A 24,377-nucleotide genomic window follows, 5' to 3' on the forward strand; every position below is an offset into this window, starting at 1 on the left:
ATAGAGATTCATGTATTCATTATTTATTCCTTAGCATGACTATATGAAAGAAGAAGAAGGTTTTCCTGAAGATGAGGCGACTGAATCGGAAAAAAACCTTAAGTTTGGTAAAAGAGTTGGATGCCTTTCCAAAGGTTCCTGAGAGCTATGTAGAGACTTCAGCCAGTGGGGGTACAGGTGAGTAGGGTTCCAATAAAACAGCTTCCCTGAGTGCAGCTTCTTAGGGAGCCAGTCAACAACACACAGAACTGTAGTAATGAAGAACTCATCAATGAATTGCACAATAACTTTGTGACTCATCTGTCCTCTCTTTGCCCTAATTTTATTGTCACAAGTATCCAACCCAGTGCAGTCTATGCATTTAGCAGCATTTATTAGAACATTATTGAACAAATGAATCCAATTCTACTGCTTTGGTGCTCTTGAATTATGTATAATTATATATAAATAAAATTGAACTTGCAAGAAGTTATTTAACAAACTTGAACTGTTTCAGTCCTGTTTTGGTTAAGAATAAATCAAGTTAGACATTATAATAGAAATGCTTAGATTTCACATTACTGGAGAGAGGCAGCCTGGCGTAATTGTTAAAAGGCTTAGACTCTGGAACCAGACTGTCTGGATTTAAATCTCACATCTACCCCTTCGTAACTACTTGACCTTAAGGAAGTTACTCCTTCTAACTTAAGGAAGTTGATCCTTCTATGTTTTAGTTTCTTCTTCCATGAAATGGGGATAATATCAGCATTTACCTGGTAATGTTACTCTAGTGATTAAGTAAAGTAATATTTATAAAATGCTTAACTCAGTACCTGGTACAGATAGAAGTGTTCATTAAATAAAATAAATATGAAATATATAAGAAAAATATGCAACTATGACAGTATTTAGTATTTTCTTTCCCCATGAAGAGCTTATAAAATATTTCACATAAGATTGACATTTCAGGGGCTCCTGGGTGGCTCAGTGGGTTAAAGCCTCGGCTCAGGTCATGATCCCAGGGTCCTGGGATCCAGCCTCGCTTCCGGCTCCCTGCTCAGCAGGGAGCCTGCTTCCCTTCCTCTCTCTCTGCCTGCCTCTTTGCCTACTTGTGATCTCTGTATGTCAAATAAATAAATAAAATCTTAAAAAAAAAAACAAAAACCTGACATTTCATTTGGTAAAATGTGTAGTTAAATTGCTTGCCATTTCTAATCTGTGATTAAGTTTTTTAAATGAAAATAGTGGAAGTTCTTGTTTCACAATACATTAAATGTATTTTGTCACTATATATATATATATACATATATATATATAATATATATATTATTTTTTTTGTCACTATATATATATATTCATTAAATAAAATATATATATATATATATATAATGAGGTAGTATATTTAGGAGATTCCAAAGTAGATGGGAATTTTATTAGAGATTTGGAGATGTTATTTGAGTTTCTGGTACACAGATTATCGTGGCTTCTCAGGAGCTACAAATTTGTCTAGTTTTTTATAGATTGGGCTAGAGGCATGGATGAGTTTTTAATTATGAGGGGACTGCTGTGTAAGACTTATGCTTACTTTCATCATTTATCATATCTGTGACATTGCTATATATAAGAAAGGAAAAGTTTTTTTTGTGTCTTGTAAAATTTGGCAGATCTATTACTGAGATACCCTTAATATTGATGAGATAAAATGCTTCTCAGTAGTAGAAATGTTTGTGTTCATGGTTGTGCTCATTAAATCTTCAATTTTGAGCTGTTTTAGAAAGGAATATGTAATGAACACTTTAAGAAAAACCTTATAGTAGTATCCATTCACATGGCAATCATAAAAGGGCTTTCTTTGCTAATTTTAATCTCACTTAAAATAGTTTCCCGCTGTTTACTTTTAAAAAATTGTTTTAATTCTGGTTTTCTGTTTGTTTGATTTCTCAGTTTCTCTAATAGCATTTACCACGATGGCTTTATTAACCATAATGGAATTTTCAGTATATCAAGATACATGGATGAAGTATGAATATGAAGTAGATAAGGATTTTTCTAGGTAACTTTTTTTTTCTTGAAATACCTCTGTTTTCAAATTGTTTTAAAGTCAGCATATCTTGTTGAAATTTTTTTCTAACCTTTTATACTTGGTTTATTTTATTTCTGAAGTAGTCATCGTAAAAAAATTCTCCTTAATTGCATGCATTAGGTGAAACATTTTAGAATCATTTCAGTACTGGTTAAATATTAAAAGAGAGATCTTCTTGATTTAATATGGACTTGTATAAAAAAGTTAAGAGAACATAATTTATTTTTTTTAAAGGTGTTGAAATGATACAAATTGTTTGTTTTGAAACTGTTTACTCTTTAGATTTTGAAATATCTACTGACTTGTGTGTGCTGGAAAATAAATTGTCTAAAGCTACATTGTATATGCTTATAACTAGATTTTTATAAATTATATCTAAATACAGTTTTACTATAAATAACATCACTAACCCTTTGAAAATATATACTTTATTTGTATTTGGATTTTTTAATGATTGGAGATAACAGGTTTATAATGTTAAGATTGCACTAGATGGAAGGAGGTGTACTTTATTTCTCAACTAATTCTAGCCCCGCCATTTACTAGCTATGTGACTTTAGGGAAGTTAGTAAGTCTATGTTTGCATGTGCTTCAGTCTCCCTTTTCATAAAATGGGGATAATAGTTACAGTATCTTCCTCATGGGGTTAATGGGAATTAAGTAATTCTATATTGGTAAATGCTCTGTAACTTTTGGCAAATCACACAACTGACTTTTGGACCTCAGTTTCTTCATCAGTAGTATGAGTATTATTCTAGATACGAGTAGTTTTCAAAGAATTTTTTTTTTAAATTTTGTCATTTTTAGCACCAATGAATCTCTTTTTGCTTTTTTCCAAATGAAGTATTACATAGCTTACCTCATAAGCATAGTGGAGATTCCCAGAAGCCTGGCCACTTGGCCTCATTCTGTGGTTCCTGCAGCATCTCCTAAGCCTGGAATACAGTTTGAATTCTAGACAATTTTAAGACCATACGAAGCTCCAAAAATTTGTAGTTCCTAATGAAACCAGAGAAAAATTATTAGAGGGAGAAAGTTTTGATTGAAAGCACAGGATGGGACTGATATTGGTTGCACTCATTCTGTTATTATGGTGCTTAATTCATTCTGTTATTTGAAAAGTAACTTGATTTGAACCGATCCTTTGAAAATACAGCATTGGCTGAACTTTTTATTTATTTTTTTTTTTTTGAAGATTTTATTTATTTATTTGACAGAGAGAAATCACAAGTAGGCAGAGAGGCAGGCAGAGAGAGAGGGGGAAGCAGGCTCCCTGCTGAGCAGAGAGCCCGATGCGGGACTCGATCCCAGGACTCTGAGATCATGACCTGAGCCGAAGGCAGCGGCTTAACCCACTGAGCCACCCAGGCGCCCCTGGCTGAACTTTTTAAAATGACTACGCAAAACTTCAAGCATCAGAAGTGTTTTTTCCTGGCTTTTCGATGCATTTACCCTGAGACACTCAGACTTAGTTTCCAATATGCTGCTTCAATGGTTATGGGATCTTCAGCCAGGCATGTACTCTGCTCTGAACACGATTGGCTTATCTGAAAAACTGGAGAGCTATCTACTTTATAGGTCCACGATAAAGAATAGAAATGATAGGGGCGCCTGGGTATGATGGGGCACCTGGGTGGCTCAGTTGGTTAAGCGTCAGCCTTTGGCTTGGGTCATGATCTCAGGGTCCTGAGATAGAGCGCATCATCTGGTTCCCTGCTCAGCGGGGAGTCTGCTTCTCCTTCTGCCGCTCCCTCCCTTGTGGACTCTCTCTCTCCTTCACACACTCTCTCTCTCTTTCTCTCTCTCTCTCACTCTCTGTTCTCAAATAAAATCTTTTTAAAAAAACAATAAAAAAGATAATAATTGTAAGGCATCAGGCATAATGACTGATATATTTATATCTGATAAATAGAAGAGAAAGACTTGTAATTCCTAACTCTTGATTTTGAAAATTTTAAGTTCTTCAAAGAATATTCCATTTAGGGTTTATATAAACAGAGGTAGACTTTTCTGAGTTGCTTGGAGTTATTGTTGAGTTACCATGATTAAAGGATACTGTGTCAAAAACCTGTTAAATTAGAAAGATTTTTAGAATAATTGCAAAGTACAGAATTTTTACTTTTAAAGTGCCTTTGTTTTGGCCATAAGAAATACTATCCAAGTTCTAATCAATATATTTTATTCTGTTTGAAATCCAAGTTTTCATAGATCAGTTGATTTGTATTTCTCATGTTTTCTTGATTACTTGATAGGTACTAATATTTCCTTTTTGTCTTTTAGCAAATTGAGAATCAATATAGATATTACTGTTGCTATGAAGTGTCAATGTGAGTATACCTTTAACTTGTTGGTCCATGTAGTGTTTATGGTTTAAATAATTGTTAGTAAAAAGTAAAATCACTGGTGGTGTTTTAACTCTATTTTTTCCTTTATGATATCTTAAAATGCTATGGTAATGTTATTTAATAATGCAAGTTGCTTTGCTCCCCAGCTTATATTCTTCAGATTTCTTTTCCACGAAGAGAAGATATTTAATTTTCACATTAGTATAATTAAAAGAAAATTGGAAGAAATATTCATGAGTCAGAGTTCTGATTTAGATGTATCATTTCTTTCTTGTTTGGTGTTACCTGTTTTATACCCATGCTCTACAACATATCCTATTTCACTGTTTTGGTTTGTCGCTTTTAACTTATACTCTTGCGTATTAAAATATGGATCCAAGTCTTTTAACTAAATAATGTGTTACCCTTTTCTGTTTTCCTCCCTGGCTTCACTTGATTATACTGGTAGAAGTGAAAAATGTTACTATGCTAGATAAATAATGTTTGAATCAGTATTGCTCTCAAAATTGAGGATTTTTTGCATGAAAGATCTTTTAAATTACCGAAGATATCTTTTAAATTACTGAATTTGTGGAGACCACAAATTGGTCTTGAGACAAAATTGAGACAAAATATTTTAAAGTGTAAGATAGTTTAATTAAGGAGATAGTTTCTGGGAGATTTAATCTCAGAAAAACTTTTAATCTCTTTCCCTTTTCATTTATTTTTTCTTTATGGTAGTGGTTTTAAGAGTAAAGAAGCACTCTATATTTAAACTATGAGTTTGGTACTACTAAATATGTCATGTTTTGCCTTATTTTAGATATTTGAAGACCATTAAAATTTTCACCTTTTCCAAATAAACTTTTCCTATTTGTTGATTTTTTAAAAGTTGTCAGTGACTTTCTCTTAAAATTTCTAAAAGTAATTTTTGTATTTAATATTTTATTTGGCAGCCATTTAATTTAGTACATGTGATTAGGTTGTTGACAGTTTTTGCAAAGCTCTGCAGTTGACTGAAATTTATGCTTTTTACCATGAGATTTTGAGTCCTCTTTTTTACTGAACAAGAATTAGAAAAAGGATTAATTGATTTTTTTTGAATACTTAAAAAAATGTGACTCTTTTAACTTTTGAACAAATAATTGGTGTAGGAAAGTGATTTTATGTATTTGAATTTATTTTATTATATTATGTTTGTATATTTGAACTTTCTGTTAGTCATTTCAGTTTGTTTATGTAAGATATAGTTTGGATCTGAACATAGAATGTCAACTTCTAATTTTTTTTATGCAGATGTTGGAGCAGATGTATTGGATTTAGCAGAAACAATGGTTGCATCTGCAGATGGTCTCGTTTATGAACCAGTAAGTTTAATGGACATGTATTTTTAAATAATTTCCTATGACATGTTATTTTCTTGGAGACAGTTTTGATACTTTTAGTTTTGTCTGAGCTAGCTTTTAAAATATATATGTGGGTTTTATATATGTATAAACCTATATATATTTTTTAATTTAAAAGTAACCCATAGGGACGCCTGGGTGGCGCAGTTGGTTAAACGACTGCCTCCGGCTCAGGGCGTGATCCTGGAGTCCCGGGATCGAGTCCCACATCAGGCTCCCAGCTCCATGGGGAGTCTGCTTCGCTCTCTGACCTTCTCCTCGCTCATTCTCTCTCTCACTGTCTCTCTCAAATAAATAAAATAAAATCTTTAAAAAAAATAAAATAAAAAAAAAATAAAAGTAACCCATATTCTTTGTGAAGATTTCTTTTTTTTTTTTTAAGATTTTATTTATTTGACAGAGGGAGACACAGCGAGAGAGGGAACACAAGCAGGGAAAGTGGGAGAGGGAGAAGTAGGCTTCCTGTGGAGCCGGGAGCCTGATGTGGGGCTTTATTCTAGGACCCTGGGATCATGACCTGAGCCGAAGGCAGACGCTTAACGACTGAGCCACCCAGGCACCTTGTGAAGATTTCTAATACCAAAATCTTGAGATAACTATTGTTAGCATTTTCAGTAAGCCTCTAAAGTCTGTTTTATATTTTTTGTTAATGCTTCCTAATAGTTTCCTTTTTCTTTTCTTGTAGTTGCTATAATCATTAATTTTTCTTCTTTTCCTCCAATGATTTGGAAATTCTGTGTTCCATTTTTATTCTACTTTTAGCAAAGTTAAGTCTTTAAAAATGTTTGAACTGTATTCCTCTTAACATAGGAAAGAATGATGAAGCAGTATCTAAGAGGAGACATCTTCTATGCATTTACTTTTTTTTTTTCCTCTCCTTCAAACCTCCATTTTCCAGAGCTAGTGAAATTCTGACATTTTCCTGTTTCCATAATACAGGTTGTATATAATCTAACCAGTTTGTCAGATAACACTATCACATTGCAGGAGCAGGTGATGATAAGTCATGGTAACTAGCTCTAAAGAAGCTTTAGAGAATAAGGAAGGGAACTCCCAGCTACTCTGAGTTGCTCTTTATTCAGCTGGCGTGTGGTACTTATGTTTACCCATGCATTTTTTAGTTCTTTGGTTTATCATTGACAGTTGTGAACCCTTCTTTAAGCAAATTGCAAAGTGAAGACTAAAGGTGATGGAAGAGGATTAGAGATAGTTGAATGTGTCATAGGAAAAAAGGAAGTCTTTAGGTCTGGTTTGCTTACCAAATTATTTTTAGCTTATAGCAATAAAATATATCTATGCCTTTTGATGCACACTTTTTAAGTATAAATTTCTAAAGAAAAGGTAACTTTGTTATTGTCATTCTGAATATCTCTGCTCCCTAACTCCTGTATTCCCACTCAAAAAAAACCAAAAAAATTTATTTCTCTGTAATTTCTTATGAGGCTAGGTACCTTACAGATTCAGGTACCATGTTATCATATTTTAAACTGTTGTCTAGAAATTTAGATCTAGATAATTATTAGGTATGTTAACATATGCATTATATTTCAGACTATTTTAAGAATAATTATTGAGTTTTAACTCTGTTTTATTGCTTTTATTTTCTACCATTCTTTATCATTTTGTGGAAGGACTTTTTGAGACTTCTTTGTCAGTAGAATATGTGGGTATGTGGGTTATATTTTATAGATGCTAGCATGACTGCTATGTATGTTCTTCATACATGTAAGTTTAGCTCAGGAGATAATTCTTGCTTTATGATGTTTTGCATTCACAACTTTATAGACATTCCTTCATTGTCTCCTGATGCAATTATTTTTTCTTTTGTAGGTAACATATTTACTTGAATGCTTTTTTCCTTTTACTTTTATAATTCAAATATTTATCCCATATATCCAGGTATGGATCAGCTTTGGGTTTAGGGTTTTTCCTTTTTTGTTTTTTTTTGTATTTTGGTTTTGATCTTGGTGATCTGAATTTTAGTAAATGTGCTGCCGAAGTGAGCACTTTATGATCTGAATTTTAAAGTGGTTTTTGTTTTGTTTTGTTTTGTTTTGGCTTATTTATTTTACTTTGTTTAAAGCAACATTTTTACCTTTATTTATTTATTTATTTATTTTCAGAGAGAGAAAGCAGAGGGAGAGGGAGAGAGAGAACATAAGCGGGCTCCCGAATTCGGGGTTCAGTCTCACAACCCTGAGATTATGACCTGAGCTGAAATCAAGAGTTGGTGCTTAACCAACTGAGCCACCCCGGTGTCCTTACTTCTGCTTTTTAAAATAGTTACCATGTGATGTTGAGTTTCATGGAGTGATTCTCAATATCCTTATCAATTCTTATTTTAGATGCATATTTCAAACTTCACCTTTGAGTTCTGAGAGGTTACCTTGATCCAGCAGAGCCAATCTTTTCAGGGCCTTCATGACATTTTATTTTTTTTATTTTTATTTTTTTTAAAGATTTTATTTATTCATTCAACAGAGAGAGATCATGATAAGCAGGCAGGCAGAGAGAGCAGGGGAAGCAGGCTCCCTGCTGAGCAGAGAGCCCCATGTGGAACACGATCCCAGGACCTTGAGATCATGACCCGAGCGGAAGGCAGAGGCCCAACCCACTGAGCCACCCAGGCACCCTGCCTTCATGACATTTTAAAATTAAATGATTATATTTTATATCTTTAATATATTACAGATCATTCCATTTTTTTCTCTTTATGATGCTACATTTTATTGAGAAATAATTAGAAAAACTTAACATCTTATTTTTAGTAATGGTATTGTAGAGGAAAATTAGCCCTCATATTTGAGATTGATCACTTTTTTCAAGTTAATGAATCTTTTTATACATTCATTTCTTTATTATTCATCATTAGGATTAGGATATAAGTGCCCTGTTGAGTGTTGACATAGACTGTTGAGTTACGTCAGTTTTTATCTTAACCCCCTTCTCTAACAAGCACGTACACACACGCACGTGTGCGCTCATGCTTTTTTTTTTTTTTTTTTTCAGGCCTAGATGAAAGGAGAAGAGGTTGTAAGTTTAGATATACTGTGCTGCTTTTAAGCCGTATTAGAGCTTCAGGTGCTTTTTGAAGAGGAAGGGAGAAGTCAGTATTGGGTCCAGGATGGCAGAGTGATTAAATAAGGCACTCCAGAATTTCCTTTTCTGTGTTTGTTTTGACAGGCTACATTTCGCTAGGCTAACCCCTCCTTTCTTTAGCTGGCATGACTGTCCTCATTAGCAGCCAGCTGTGGTAGTAGTCTTGCTTAATTTAGAACACTGTCCGGGCCACGTGTAATAGGAATAACACTGCTGTGCAGTGTGCTCACCATGTGGTTTCTTGCACTTGACTGAACTCCTGAAAGTGCTCCTAGGGTGGGGGACTAACTCTTCCTCAGGCATTTTATTGTCTTAGCACCTGTTTTTCTTTTTCTCTGAGTTATGGACTTCCCCTTGTTTTCTGCATAGAGATCTCTGTGCCATGAAATGAATAACGTGTTGGGCTCTTTTCTCAATTTAGTCTCTCTTGTATGCAGTCTTGCATAAGTTTGAAGATATCCAGCATGGTGGATGCTCATTTAAAATGATAATATAGAGTGTGTCTTCAATTTCCGTTTCTTTGAACACTGTGAAAACATGGTTATAAGGAGACTTTTAATCATTATCTTGAACTTAACCCCTAAAATTTACTCATGCTTTTTCTTTAGCATTGTCTCCATATTCCGAGTGTTTCCCATTCCTACTCTTTTTTTTTTCTTCATATTTGTTAAATCTTTTGTTTATATCTATTTTTCTGGAGAGCTTGTCTCTCTAGCTAGATTTTAAGCCTCTGAGAAGTATTAACTTTATTCTTCTGTGTTTCACAGAATGTGAAGTATAGTGCCTTCTTAGGGATTAGGCACTAAGGAATATGTTAGAATTATGTAATTGTAACAAGATTGTTGATTATTCCATTGTAAACAATTTTTGCCATCTCTTCCAGTCATTTGTGGAATAGGAATGTTTTATTTAAATTAACTGTCATATAATTAGAAGTTATATCTTGACCAGTTAGGAACTTAAAGATATTCAATTATATACTTTTTATTAGTATTTCTTAGTAATTTATTAATAATTTCTAAAGTGTTCAACAGTATTTCTCTGTTGCTTTGTCCTAATAAGTAAGTTCCTTTGTCCTATTAAATAAGAATTATTAATGTAAAATTATTTGAGATTTTTTACTTGTTTTTATGTTTTCAAACTTTCTATCCTAATAGGCACTCTGAATATTAAAAGCTTAGCCCTAATAACTTTACTAGTTTCCAAGTCAGGATTATACAATATGCTGTGAGAGTTAATATTTTGCTATTTACTGCTATATTTCATTACTATTTCTTTACTTGGAAGAATTTAAAAACTGTGTAAAGGTGAGGAATCTGACAGAGCTGGGTTTGTATACTCTGCTCTTAAGATTTGTGATGTTGGAAAAAGTTTTGAACCTGTTGAGCTGCTGCTTCTTATAAAAAAGGCAAGAATGGTAATAAACTCACAGGTTGTTCTGAAGGCTAAGTGAGAGAAGAAAATAAGTAGCAGAGTACCTAGCATGAAGTCGGCTGCTCAGTAGTTCCTTTACCCAGTTTCAGGAATTCAAGAAGAATCATATTCCCCACTGTCAAAAGTTTTGTTTACAAGGTAACTGGGAAGCAGTTGCATGCAGCCTCCTCCATTCACCATGGTGTGTTTCACAGATGTTAGCATTTTCCTTGTGCGCTATGGTGGAAAAAAGTTTGGGAAGCATGCTGTAGATAAGGTTACAGGAGGAGTAATCAGAAATAATTTCACTGTAATCAGAAAGATGGGGCAGTTTAACCTGGAGGATATGGTTTATAGGATTTAGATAGATGTGAGGGTCACAGGAGAGAAAGTTTTTCCAGGGTGGTATAATTAAATTACCAAAGGCAGAGAGGTAGAACTATTTGACAAAATGAGGGATTCTTCCGCTTTGATTAAAGAACTGAGATTTTATAGAGAGAGAGTAGTAGGTTAGGAAGGTTATAGAGTAGTAGGAAGGATAATTAATATTGCTAAATTTAAAAATAGAATCGATATGCTTTGTTATGAATTGCCTTTATAAAAACCAAAAGTGGTCTTTGTTATTGCAAAGTTAAATTGTAGATATTGCCACAAACCCTGAAAAGCTTGCACATTTCCTCTGATTCTACAAGTCCCCTCGTCTGACTGAATTGAAGATAGTGCTTAAATATCGTGAATTATTCTTTGTTGATTAGTACATTTGGGAATTACAATGCCATTGTTTGGCTTGTTCCAAAAATTGTTGATTCTGGGACACCTGACTGGCTCAATTGGAAGAGCATGCGACTCTTGATCTTGGGGTCATGAGTTTGAGCCCCACATGGGGTGTAGAGATTACTTAAGTAAATAAAACTTAAAAAAAAAAAATGTTGATTTCATCTGGTATTTTTCCTGGCAAGACTGTGGGTTTTGGATGCTTAGATATTATAGTTGAGCTTTATGTTTTTCTTTTTTTTTTTTAAATCGCTCATGCATGTATTATTTAAATGATTTTAAGTCCTAAAATACCATTTTGTACATACGCAGATTACCAACTTGCAGTCATTTTTATGGATAACTGTAAAAGGAATATATTTGTGATGAGTAAAATTTCTTTACATTGGTTTTAGGTAAGCATAATATGTATTACATTTTTTAAGCTTGCTTACAGAAGATTAAATATAAATCATGAATATTTGTTTCTGCCAACACTATAAATTTGTTTCTTTTTTCAAAAAAGTTTTTTTAAATTATGATATAAAAGCTGAGGGAAATTGACAGTACTAGTAATTATGTTTTCCTTTATTTTAGGCAATATTTGACCTTTCACCACAGCAAAAAGAGTGGCAGAGGTAATAAGTTAACAAAGTATTGTGGTCCGTTGAAATCTAGATCATGTTTTCTCTATTTTGTCTATTTTTTTTTTTTCTATTTTGTCTATTGTGAATTATTCGTAGTTTAACATATTTCTCTGGGCAGTTTTTGGGATGGAATATTAGGAGAATATAGTAATTAATACAATCTTTGCCATTTCAAAAATTTTATCGGATCTTAAAGTCATGTATAATCTTTTCTCTAATGCATTCATAAATATATTTTAGTTTTCATTTAAAATCTTATTAGCTATTTAAAAGCTTATACAACAATATATGATCATTTAAAATTCAGTTTGATCATATATTGTTGTATAAGCTTTTAAATAGCTAATAAGATTTTAAATGAAAACTAAAATATATTTATGAATGCATTAGAGAAAAGATCATTTAAAATTCAGTTTGAGGGACGCCTGGGTGGCGCAGTTGGTTGGACGACTGCCTTCGGCTCAGGGCGTGATCCTGGAGTCCTGGGATCGAGTCCCGCATCAGGCTCCCAGCTCCATGGGGAGTCTGCTTCGCTCTCTGACCTTCTCCTCGCTCATGCTCTCTCTCACTGTCTCTCTCTCAAATAAATAAATAAAATCTTTAAAAAAAATAAAATAAAATAAAATTCAGTTTGAATAGAAAGGATATGAAGTAAGGATATAAATTAAAAGTAAAAGCCTCTTCTAAGTCAGTAGGAGAAAGACAACTATCATATGATCTCCCTGATATGAGGAAGTGGAGATGCAACATGGGGGGTTTGTGGGTAGGAGATGAATAAATGAAACAAGATGGCATCCGGAGGGAGATAAACCATAAGAGACTCTTAATCTCGCAGAACAAACAGGGTTGCTGGGGGGAGGGAGGTCAGGAGAGGGTGGTGGGGATATGGACATGAGTTGGGGGGTATGTGCTGTGGTGATTGCTATGAAGTGTATAAACCTGGTGATTCACAGACCTGTACCCCTGAGGCTAAAAATACATTATATGTCTGTAAAAAATAAATAAATAAAAGCCTCTTCATCATTACTGTTAGTGCCACTGACTAGCAGTAATAACCAGAGCTAAATTTCTTGTGTCACCTTCTAGAATTTTCTTTTCATTTACGATTTTCTGTATATTTGCATATTTCCTTATGTTATCTTTTCCTAATCCAAATAGGATCATTTTGTTCTAGAATTTGCTTTTTTCCACTTAACCTGATATTTTGGATACCTTTCCATTTCACTACAGAGAGTATTCATTTTATGGATAAACTATAGTTATTAAGTAGGATCCTTATCAGTTGGCATTTAGATTGTTGGCAGGATTCTAATATTAAAAACAATGCCTAATGAAAATTCTTGAACCTAATTTCTTCCATACTGATGTGAGTGTGTGTGTGTGTGTGTGTGTATGGTTTCTAGAAATGGAACTTCTCTTTCAGAGGATATTTAATTAACATTTTGACACAAGAAACAAACAAAAAATTTGTAACTGTGAAGTGATGGTTGTTAACTTACAATGGTAATCATTTTGCAGTATATACAGATTTCTAGTCATTTGTTGTGCACTTTAAACTTCTATAATGTGATATGTCAATTAAATCTCAATAAAGCCAAGAAGAGACATTTTGATAGATGATGCCAAAATATCTTCACTTGTACTCAAACTGTATGAGAGTACCTGTTTCCATATAACCTCAACAACAGTGGGTATAACCAGACTTTTTTATTGTGCCAATTCTGAGGGTGAAAAATGGTATTACACTTGTTTAATTAGCATTTCTTTATGAGTCATTTGTATATCTTTGTGGACTTTTTTCCCTTGTTTGCATTTCTTTTGAAACTATGCTGTATGCCCATTTTGCTTGGTTGTTGGGGTTTTTTATTTATTTTATTTTATTTTATCTATTTATTTATTTATTTTAAAATATTTTATTTGTTTATTTGACAGAGATCATAAGTAGGCAGAGAGGCAGGCAGAGGGAGAGGAGGAAGCTGGGCTTCCTGCTGAGCAGGGAGCCCCATGCAGGGCTCTATCCCAGGACCCTGAGATCATGACTTGAGCTGAAGGCAGAGGCTTTAACCCACTGAGCCACCCAGGCGCCCCATTTAAAAAAATAGTTTTAAATAATCCTTTGGTTCTTACAGAAGGTAGTCCTTTCTTATAAGTGGTTCCCCTATCCCTGCTCCCATATACTGCTTTTTTTTCTCTTTGATTTCCAGCCTATGTCTTTGTGCTTACAAAGGCTTTACCTAATTTAAGATTATTGCAAAAAAAAAAGTAACCATCTTTCTCCCCCCTCCCCTTTCTTGTCCCAAGTACATTTCAAAGGCCTTTCTCTTTTAATTTCAAGTTTCATCATTTGGGGAGATTTTTAAATTAAGGTAGAAATCAAATATAGTTAAACAAAAGAACTGAATATTAGGTATCTCTGGGCTTCTAGAACTTAGAGTAGAAAGCCATCCAGAGATGAAATACATTACTTTAATCCAGAGATATTAAAGTGAGAAGCCTCCTTTCATCTGGAATTTTATTCAGTGTTCAAGACTAGTAAGAAGTGGGAGCAGAGATTGTGTTTTTATTATTAAAATAATGGCTGTTTTCCATCATAGATTTTTTTTTTAACATATCTTCATATATGAAATATAAGCTTGGATATTGGTATATTTGAGGCAGAAGTTACGCACACACACACGCGCGTGCACGCACATAGAGTTTGATGTCATTTAGCCTCATTTTCCACTGCCCAGCACTGAAATTGGATTCTGGAGATACAAGACACACAACAAATAGAAACTTACAATGTGTGCTAACATTAGAGCCAAAGATTTTGTCTTTAGATGTGTAAATCTGAAGATGTTGATAGTCTTTTGAAAAAGTATAGAGTATAATATTTTGTTTAGAATGGTCTTGTCATAGAATAACATTTAGATTTCTTTGTAAAAGGAGACACCAGGTGATATTAAATGGCACTATGGCCTCTTTTGTAATGAGGATCAAATGTTGTGGTATGGGTTTATAAACCCCAGTAAATCTCCTACATAAGTCTACCAGATCTGTTGTACTTTTCTTATTCTTTGTATCAATCACACTTTATTCAGTACCTGGGAAAAAGTAAGAATTTTGTCATAGCTGCATGCAGGCATGAAAGATGAGTTTAGATACTCAGGTGAGCAGAATCTCCTTCTTAGTGACCCTGACTGCACATCCATCATCAATTCGGTCAGACATGCTTAGGGACCTCAGCTGTTCAACCTTTAGCCACCCTACCTCCCTTTTCCTTTTTTTAAGGAAATGGCAATAGAAAACTTGGTACTTTATTTTAGAATCAAGACCTATAATAATAAATGTAAGGGTTAACTAAGTCACCTAACCATTGTTAGTTTTAAAAAAGTGTTGGCTTTCTTGCATACCTTACTGTATTTCTAACTATTGCTTATTTATGTTGTATTTAGAATGCTGCAGCTGATTCAGAGTAGACTGCAAGAAGAACATTCACTTCAAGACGTGATATTTAAAAGTGCTTTTAAGAGTGCATCAACAGCACTTCCACCAAGGTGAGCTGTAATTTTTAAATGTGTAACTATTTATTATGAATTTACTATGACATAGTTTTAGTATTTGTTTATTCTCTGAATCCCATATTTCTTAGAGAAAATGTAATCATTCTGTATGATGAAGATTTCTTGTTACTCTTTATTTTATAGCCTGTGATATTGATCAGGATTATCACAAATAATATTCACTAAATTTCCTCTTATGTGTATATGGTAAATTCTGTATAAAATTAGACTTTAAGAACAAATTGATTACATTTGTCATTATTTTATAAGGATGTATGAATTTTGGTTAGGAATTTTGTTTTTATTTCCTTTTTTTCTCTTTTATAGTATATATATATAAAATACTTCTGGCAATGTTTCTTTTTCCCCCTCTATAAAATTTTCCCACCATAAAATGGTGACTGTGTTGAGTTTGCTGTCAGTAATCCTTCCTCTCATGTTGTAACAGGGAAGATGATTCATCACAGCCTCCTGATGCTTGCAGAATTCGTGGTCATCTCTATGTCAATAAAGTAGCAGGGAATTTTCACATAACTGTGGGCAAGTATGTTCTTTTTACTTACTGAAAATCCTTTAGACAAGTTGGCAGCTTGGTTTAAAAGTAAATTCTTTCCTAATCAGATAATATGTAATTACTAAAGGGCTGATAAAAGTGTTGTGTATCTATATTTTTGATGTCTTGAGATTTGTATTTAGGGCTTTAATCTCAGGATAGAGAAGACTATTAACTTTAAGAGCTGCTTCAAAACAAAAGGAAAACTTATGTCTTAGTTTATAAGTAAAGTAAATGAGCTGTAGGTAGATATGAATGAAAACCTACTTGCCAAGTTTTGATAGCCAGGAAGCTCTTACCTAGACATTTCATTAATTTGTTCATGTTGTGGATGGTGTTAGGATTTTGTTTTGTTTTTCTCTTTTGATAGTTATCACCAAAATGTAATCCCTGGCTAATTTGAGACAAGTGTTTTGATGTAGTTAGAAATGAGTAGTGCCTGAGATAAAGTTGCTGAAAGTTAAGGAAAAATGTCAGATCACCTACTTTCAAGAGCGGCATCCAGCATAGCAGTTGACATAGGATATAACACTCGGTAAATTTCTGAATAAATAAATAGATTCTTTGACCTCTCCCTTTCTCTCTGCTTCCTTTATTCCCTTCCTTCCTTCCATCCATCTTGAGTCCCCGTGCTAAGCAATTCTTCATTGTAAAAGACATTTTTTGAGAACTTGGCTAGGGCATATGCCATGCCAGATACTAAGGATGAAACCATGCCACACCTACATAAGGGATTTAAGGGGAAGGAACTGAAAAAAAAAAAAAAAAAAGATTTTAAGGGAAACCACCGTTTTACTTTTTTGTGTGTAATATCCATCTTAATTATGTATTAAAAGATATGTAGTTCAAATTATAAAATGAAACAAAACTGTGAAGCGAAAGGGTTTTTGTATTATGGTGCTGACATTCTGTGAGACAGTCCAAACTTTGAACGGTGAGTTACACTAATAATTATTTAATTATAGTTGTATTGAAGCTGTATAGGAGAAGTATGGCCGATAAGAAACTGTAATAGGTTACCTGACTTACCCTGTACATCAGCAGAGGCTTTATTGAGGAAACCTTTGAAAGCTAGTGAATGATTAGGAATTTTATATATAAAGGAGACAGGGCAGTCATGCTGAGGGAAAGGCCATTAAGCTGGAAAAAGCATTGCTGGAGATTTTTTTTCTTCATATTTATAGAGAGAGATAAATAGCTTAAGTCTTTTATGCAGAATTATTTCAGTGTTTACAGTGATCAGATCAAACATTTGTCTTTGTTGTCCCATTCTTCTTAACATTCATGTTTTGTTGTTTCCTTGCTGTTGCCAGGATTGGTTCTATAGCTTAGAATTTCTTGGTTTCATGCAACAATAGGTTATAGTTGGCTCAACAAAATTTAGACAATTTTATTGCACTTGTGGATACAAATGATATCCTACTCCCAAACGAAAAGAAGGAAACTTCGACTAATATTTCATGAGCATCTATATTAAGGCCTTTATTCCCAATTTCAGTTCTCTCTGTGTGTGATAACTCCTGCCATGAATAAGAGAGGCCAGATAGAAAAGTTTTCAGTTTGTATCTTATCCTTATCTCTGGGATATCTTATTAACCCACTCCTGTTTTTCGGTATTATGTTTACCGAGTTCAGTATTGATCTCTTTGAAGATCTCATGTTACCTCTAAGATATAATATCATCCTCAACTGTAATGTAAAGAAGAAATAAAAAGAACACGATTTACAACAATAATATATATTTCAAAAATCAAATGTTTGAGCAGGAGTACCTTAGGTAAGGTAATGGTGTAGAGATACTTGCCACACACACGTAGAATCAGTAGGTATACATCGATTGCACATGCAGAATGAAACACATGTATTGGCCGTTCAAATATCATGATGGTATTTCTGTTGATTCTGAAATCTTTGTGATACTGCAAACCAAAAAAAGTAAAATATTCCCTCCATTTCCTAGGGCATTTAATATATATTGAAACTACAGCAGAGTACTTCATGTCACTAAATGGAGTTAAGTTCTAGACTCAGGTCATTATTCATAGGTTTTTCACCTACCTGAATGCCACTTAGAGTGTTTGGAAGTCATGCAAGATGTCATACAATATTTTTGTGTGTGAGAGCATCACTGCATTGTGGGATGCCTTCCCTAGCTGCTGTCCACAAAATGCTGACTATTCTCCCCAGTAATTGTGAAAACCCAAAATGCCTCCTCCCGACCCTCCAGTTTTCAATTTCAAAACAGTCTTTCATTTACTGAAAATCATGTGGAACAATGTATCACAACCCATGAAAACTATATGAAATTCAAATTTCAGTATCTAAAAATAAAGTTTTACTGGAACACAGTCATGGGTATTTATTTACATATGGCTCCTTGTGCACTACAGAACCAGGATTTGAGTAACCGTGATAGTGACAGAGGCTGTATATGACTCATTGCTTTGTGCTGCTACTTGGTGCACTACAAATTAGAACAGGTTGTAACAGTTACAGCTTGATAGCATTACAAATGCCTTGCGTATTACTGTACCGCAACATCTGATTTCTTTATTGTATTACTTGGTCAGAAAAGAAAAAGAAATATGAGTTTCAGATGTACTTTAAGGCAGGGTGGAGTGTGGATTATTTTATCAAATTTGACTTCAGAACATCATGTTTATTATGCAGTGACTCCATAGCTGTGCTAAAAGGATATAGGATATGTAACTATTACTGGACTAAGCACGCATCACAACATTACTAACTCTAAGGAAAATTTAAAAATTTAAAAGAATAAGCACAAGCAGAATTTCTTTGTAAAAATAAAAATGAAAGTGAGATTGCAACCCTGTAGGTTGACATGTGACTCATTGGTTAGCTGAGGAAGGAAAGCCCCTTCCCAGCAGCTTGATGAGATTGCTTGTGTTTGCACCAACCAAAGAAATGCATCCAGGGAAAGTAAGTTTGCTTTGGAGGATTAGCTTTTTGGTGGGAAAAGTGCTCTAGCAGCTGAAGACACTGAGAGCAGTGTCACAATAGTTCAAAAGCAAGGCAGGTGATAGTGAGTGGATTTCCTTAGCTTTTGCTGAATGAACAGAGGTTACCAATACTGTTTGTTTGAGTTTGGAGGAGTCAGTGTGAGTTTGAATTGATCAAATTCAATTGTAATTGGAACAACTACACACAAAAACATTTTTTAAAGAAATAGAACATCAGTGTGTTGCTGATATATGAAGCAAAAAAAAAAGGCTTACATGGATAAATTTTCAAGGCTTGTGAAAATGTAAGTTGTTTATAGCCTGTGGCTATCCATTAGTATCATTGGCAGTACTTTGCAGAAAATATTTGTATCTGTCATGTATTAATGAACTGGTAATATTGATGGTGAACCTCATTTACTCTCATGGACTTAAACATTATCATTTCCATGAACATTTGTCAGAAAGAAAAGCTGAATATTCCAACTTGCCCTACTACATGACAGCTTAACAGCTTAGTTGTGGTCTAGGACTTTTTTTGTGTGATTTGGGGGGATGCGCTTAGGGCTGAGATTAAAATTTTTCTGAATAAAAAACTATTGTCAGCTGTTTTTATTGAACAAACTTTAAAAGTTAAGTTTGTGCAGACTGGGTCATGTTTCTTAATGAATTTAGCCTGAAATTATAAGAAAAACAGGTTAATATATGAAACTGTGGTAAGTTTCATGTGGTAACATTGTGGTAAGGTTGTTTCAGTGAAAAGTAGTGTCAACTGATGCTTCCCATGCCTGACTGTCAAAAGTTAAAACAAGAAGGAAGATTTCCATTCTTATACTTGTATTTATTTTCCAACCTCAAATTATAGTTCCTGAAGTGTTTTCCTACCTTGATGCTGGTACAAAGGAAATTTCCACGTTTCAAAATGTATTTAACTGTGCCCTTGAGGAAATTCTGCCTTAAATTGCAAGCAGTCCATCAGTGTATTATGTTAATGACGCTCCAAAAGGAAATACCGAGAAGAACCTCATAGGGTTCAGGGCTGAGATGAGTAGACTTACCTATGTAAATCATAGGACAACTGTGTTTTTACTTTAGATTAAGACAATTATGTAACTTAGGAAAGATTTCCTTTCTGGTTTTAATTATGTATTTAAGTATTAGTACTTTAATCTTTTTTCCTCTTTTCAGGGCAATTCCACATCCCCGAGGTCATGCACATTTGGCAGCACTTGTCAACCATGACTGTAAGCAGTTTCTGAAATTTTTTACAGGAAGATGTCATTGAAAAAAGTGTTCTATATGGGTTTTTGTTTTGTTTTGAGTGCAGATGCAAGGTAGGGTGTTCAAAGTGGGCTGTTGTCAAAACGGATATCCAAAGGAGAAAATAAATGATTAAATATGTTGACTCGAATCCATTTTCTCTTATCCTTAAACTACCTGTGTTTCTATTGATTCCTAGCTCAGAAGCTGCTAGGGTTAGGGAACAGAGCCTTGGTGAGCTTTATATCACTTTGTACACATTTCTGCTAATTTTTATGGATAATGAAGAGCATTATTCGAAGTTTATTTCAGTTTGTAAGTGGACATCTGGACACATGCATACATACCAAGTATACAAGTTGGTTTTAGGTAATAATTGTCATAAAACTTAGTTTTTAAAGTCTTCTTTAGAGGGTGCCTGTGTGGCTTGTTCGATTAAGCGTCTGTCTTTGGCTCAGGTCATGATCCTGGTGTCCTGGGATGAAGCCCCATGTCTGGCTTCCTGATCAGCAGGGAGCCTCCTTCTCCCTCTGCCTCTGCTGCTCTTCCTGCTTGTGCTCTCTTGCGCTCTTTCTCAAATAAATAAATAAATAAATAAATCTTAAAAACAACAGCAACAAAGGCTTCTTTAGAGAACAAAAACAAGAAATAGAGCCCATTAAAAAAATCAGTTTGTCACATTTAGCAATGATTTATATTAAAAATATATCTGATCGGTTTCATTATTTGGCTGCATGGACATCATTCTAGTGCTGACAGTTCTGTTACTATATAATGATTTGGACAAGGAAAGCCTACTATTTTTAGTTATCAGGATTAGATGTACTATTTTGTAAAAGATAATTTGTAATTATAAAATTTGAGATATAGCATTTTATTTGTATGTACTTGTTACACACTTAATTCCACACATTTATATGCATTTTTCTCAAAATAATGTAGTTTTAAATACTATATTATACTTACATATTTGAAATAGTTTCATTTGAGATAAATAACCTATAGTTTTGAATAATTTAGTTTCTATACTTAATTTGTTTTATTTTATTCCTCTTAGCCTACAACTTTTCTCACAGAATAGATCATTTGTCTTTTGGAGAGCTTGTTCCAGGAATTATTAATCCTTTGGATGGAACTGAAAAAATTGCTGTAGATCGTAAGTATTTAGTAATTACTATCGGAATTTGCATGCAGGCAATTGCCTTTATAACTTTAATACTTAACACATTTTTAATAATCCTCTTGTGACAAATACATAGATAAATCTTTAAGTAGATTAACGGGGTTAATAATTTTATGTGGGAATGTATGTAGAGAGAATTTCCTACTCTTATCTTAAGAAATGAGCCATAAGAACAAAACAAATTAAAGTAAGAAGTAAGCAGGAAAACAAAGAAAAATAAGTAAGCAGGAAACAGTAGAATTTAAAAGCTCTCTAAATGAAAGGTTAATGTGTTATTAGGCCTTAACTCCTTTTCCATACGCTCTAAAGAAAGAGTAAGAACTAAAGTTTCAACATAAAAGAAGAATTGTTTTCTTTGTATAGACGTAAAGGTTTTTTGGTTTTGTTTTTGTTTTTGTTTTAGGTTTAAAGTTCTAAAATGCATATTTACCATTTTAGAAACTTCTTTGGGGAGTTTACAAATATCAGAAACCTAGAGTATTCTATAATAGCTTGGTTATTAACTCAGAAGTAGTACATTATAGCATAGGTAGATACCTTCTATTACTATTTTAACCTTCTGTTCCATTTAAAATTCCAGTTTATCCAAATGTGGATGGATTATTTTCTTATTTTTATAACAAGGCATGTATCTTGTGTTTCTTGAAGGTTTTTGGTTACCTTTCCTCTACTGAAATAGTCCTACTGTGTGACATGCCCCACCTATTGGACATTTTAAGGACATGTCAAGTGTCATGTGCTGCTAGGAATTCTAGTCTTTGCAAAACTATAAATAAGGATTTCATTTTTTATTAACTAAAACAGATTTATTAATATTCTTCTCAGCATTATTTTTTTTTAAGTATTTTATTTATCTGACAGAACAAGTAGGGGGAGCAGCAGAGGGAGAGGGAGAAGCAGGCTCCCCACTGAGCAGAGAGCCTAATGTGGGACTTGATCCCAGGACTCTGGACATGACCTGAGCCAAAGACAGACACTTAACCAACTGAGCCAATCAGGCGCCCCAGTATTTTACTCTTTTATCATAGTATTGTAATCAGATACATCAAAGATGTTTTACTTAGAATACTGAGTTACATTCCTAAGTATTTTATGTTTGTGTGGGAATGCTTCACTTAAGGAAACTTGAGTATACTAAATTTGGAAATTCTAGAACCATAAGCTTTATTCAGTATGAAATCTTATCTTTATGTGTATGTTCATGTTCATTGTATACAGATACACACTAGATGTTACTTATGAGATGATCATTGAAAACATGTTAATACTTTATTTCAAGATGCTAAGATGACCTTAAATTTTTGTACAGAAACAGTTCTAAATATAAACAGATTAATTTTCAAAAGGCTCTTTTTGAGTTTACTTTTTCCTAAATTCACAAAGACTAAGAGGTATTTAGAGTTATATTATAAAATGCCACCAGATGAGTGTCAGTAGGTTATTCAAAGCTTTAAAGCAGGTGTACTCATCTCCTTACTACTAGATGTTTTATTGGTTTTTTTTTTTTCCCCAAAAAGTAAAAGGAAAATCAGCATTACTAATCTGTTGTATCAGGTAACCACTCCCTCCTTGATGTTCCCCAGAAGTTTAGGGGATTACTTAGTGTTTACATCTTGAATGCTGTACCAGTTTGGACAAACTAGCACCTTTGGAACAATTTGTGCCTTGCAACAAATTTCATTCAACAGGGTCTGCGCCCCTCCCTCCCCCAACCCCCACTCCCCATCCCCAGCTTTCCCCAACTTGGCCATTAAATTATCTGACAGCTTTATAGCCTTTCTTTGAATTAACATTGACATAAAGGTCTTAGTAGTTCTCTGGCCACAGCTTAAATGTTTTTCAGTTTTTCCTGTCACGTGTCTTTGACGGTTTGTGTTATTCATTGCACTTCACTCCTCACATGTGGCAAGATTCCCTTTGCCCTTCACGTTTCCCCCAAGTGATTATCCCACCTATGCATACAGCGTAGATTATTGCCTTGCCACTCTTAATTTCATCTGCTTTTCATTACTATTTAAGACTTAAACACCTTTTTCTCCTAGCACTTCCAGCTCACTCCCTCTGTTTATGACATAGTAGAGTTTATTGTAAAACACCTCAGAACTAAGCATAGATAGAGCAATTCACCTGAGCAAAGAATGACTCAAAGGATGAAACTGAAGACCATCTATAATTAAAAGCCATCTATTTTTGGGAGACAAGGTTGACACTTTTCTTCCCCAATATCTGAGATATTATGTACGCTATTCAGTTGAACCTAATAATAAAAGAACTAGTCAAATACTATTCATGCTTTTGAAAGTTATATTGGTACAAGTGGTAGGTGAAGTAAGTGGTGAAGTAGAAACAGGTTTTGTTTTATTTTGTTAGGAACTTGTTTAATGTTAGTGTTTGAAGACACCATTGCTCTTAACCTCTCCCTCCTGTCTTGTTTACCTTTCCCTTCTCTGTTTTGAATTACACTAAGATAAGAGACGGAGACATTGGATTGATTGAAATAAAAATTCACTAAGGTTGAGCAAAAGAATATAGACACACAAAAGTACCTTCTATGTACTATTTATTTATTTATTTATTTATTTATTTATTTATTTGACAGAGAGAGATCACAAGTAGGCAGAGAGGCAGGCAGAGACAGAGAGAGGGAAGCAGGCTCCCTGCTGAGCAGAGAGCCCAATGCGGGACTCGATCCCAGGACCCTGAGATCATGATCTGAGCCGAAGGCAGCGGCTTAACCCACTGAGCCACCCAGGTGCCCCTTCTATGTACTTTCTATATAAAATTTTAGAATAGGCAAAACTAATCTGTGCTGATAGAAGGTTAGTGGTTAACTTAGGGTCGGAGATAGAGGGGAATGACTGTAAAGCGGTATGGAGGAACTTTTTGAGGTGGTGAAAATATTTTATATTTTGATTGTGGTGGTGATGACGTGGGTGAATACAATTGTCAAAATTTATCAGACCATACATTTAAAGTTGATATATTTTATTTCTGTACACAGTTTCCATAGACAGTTATGTGGTGTGAATCACATGGTTTCATGTCAAATGTAATGAGGCCTATTACCTAATTCTCACTACAGATAGATATATCTAGTTCTAAATTTTCTAGAATATAGACCTCGAAAATTAACATGTTTTGTATTACGTGAACTGTTATCTAAGATTAACAA

General features: G+C 34.0%; 1 protein-coding gene across 1 annotated transcript in view; it reads left to right on the forward strand.

Annotated features, from left to right (window-relative positions):
* ERGIC2 (ERGIC and golgi 2) overlaps positions 1–24,377 on the forward strand; it is a 38,949-nt gene that overhangs the window by 9,694 nt on the left and 4,878 nt on the right. Inside the window, exons 2-10 of the mRNA XM_044228288.1 lie at positions 35–177; positions 1,924–2,032; positions 4,343–4,389; positions 5,683–5,753; positions 11,655–11,695; positions 15,142–15,243; positions 15,698–15,793; positions 19,951–20,006; positions 21,080–21,178. Coding sequence (XP_044084223.1) covers positions 72–177; positions 1,924–2,032; positions 4,343–4,389; positions 5,683–5,753; positions 11,655–11,695; positions 15,142–15,243; positions 15,698–15,793; positions 19,951–20,006; positions 21,080–21,178 — 727 coding nt within the window. The 5' untranslated portion in view covers positions 35–71. The remainder of the gene's footprint in view (positions 1–34; positions 178–1,923; positions 2,033–4,342; positions 4,390–5,682; positions 5,754–11,654; positions 11,696–15,141; positions 15,244–15,697; positions 15,794–19,950; positions 20,007–21,079; positions 21,179–24,377) is intronic.

Source organism: Neovison vison, chromosome 12, assembly GCF_020171115.1.
Source record: "Neovison vison isolate M4711 chromosome 12, ASM_NN_V1, whole genome shotgun sequence".
Classification (NCBI taxonomy): Eukaryota; Metazoa; Chordata; class Mammalia; order Carnivora; family Mustelidae; genus Neogale; species Neogale vison.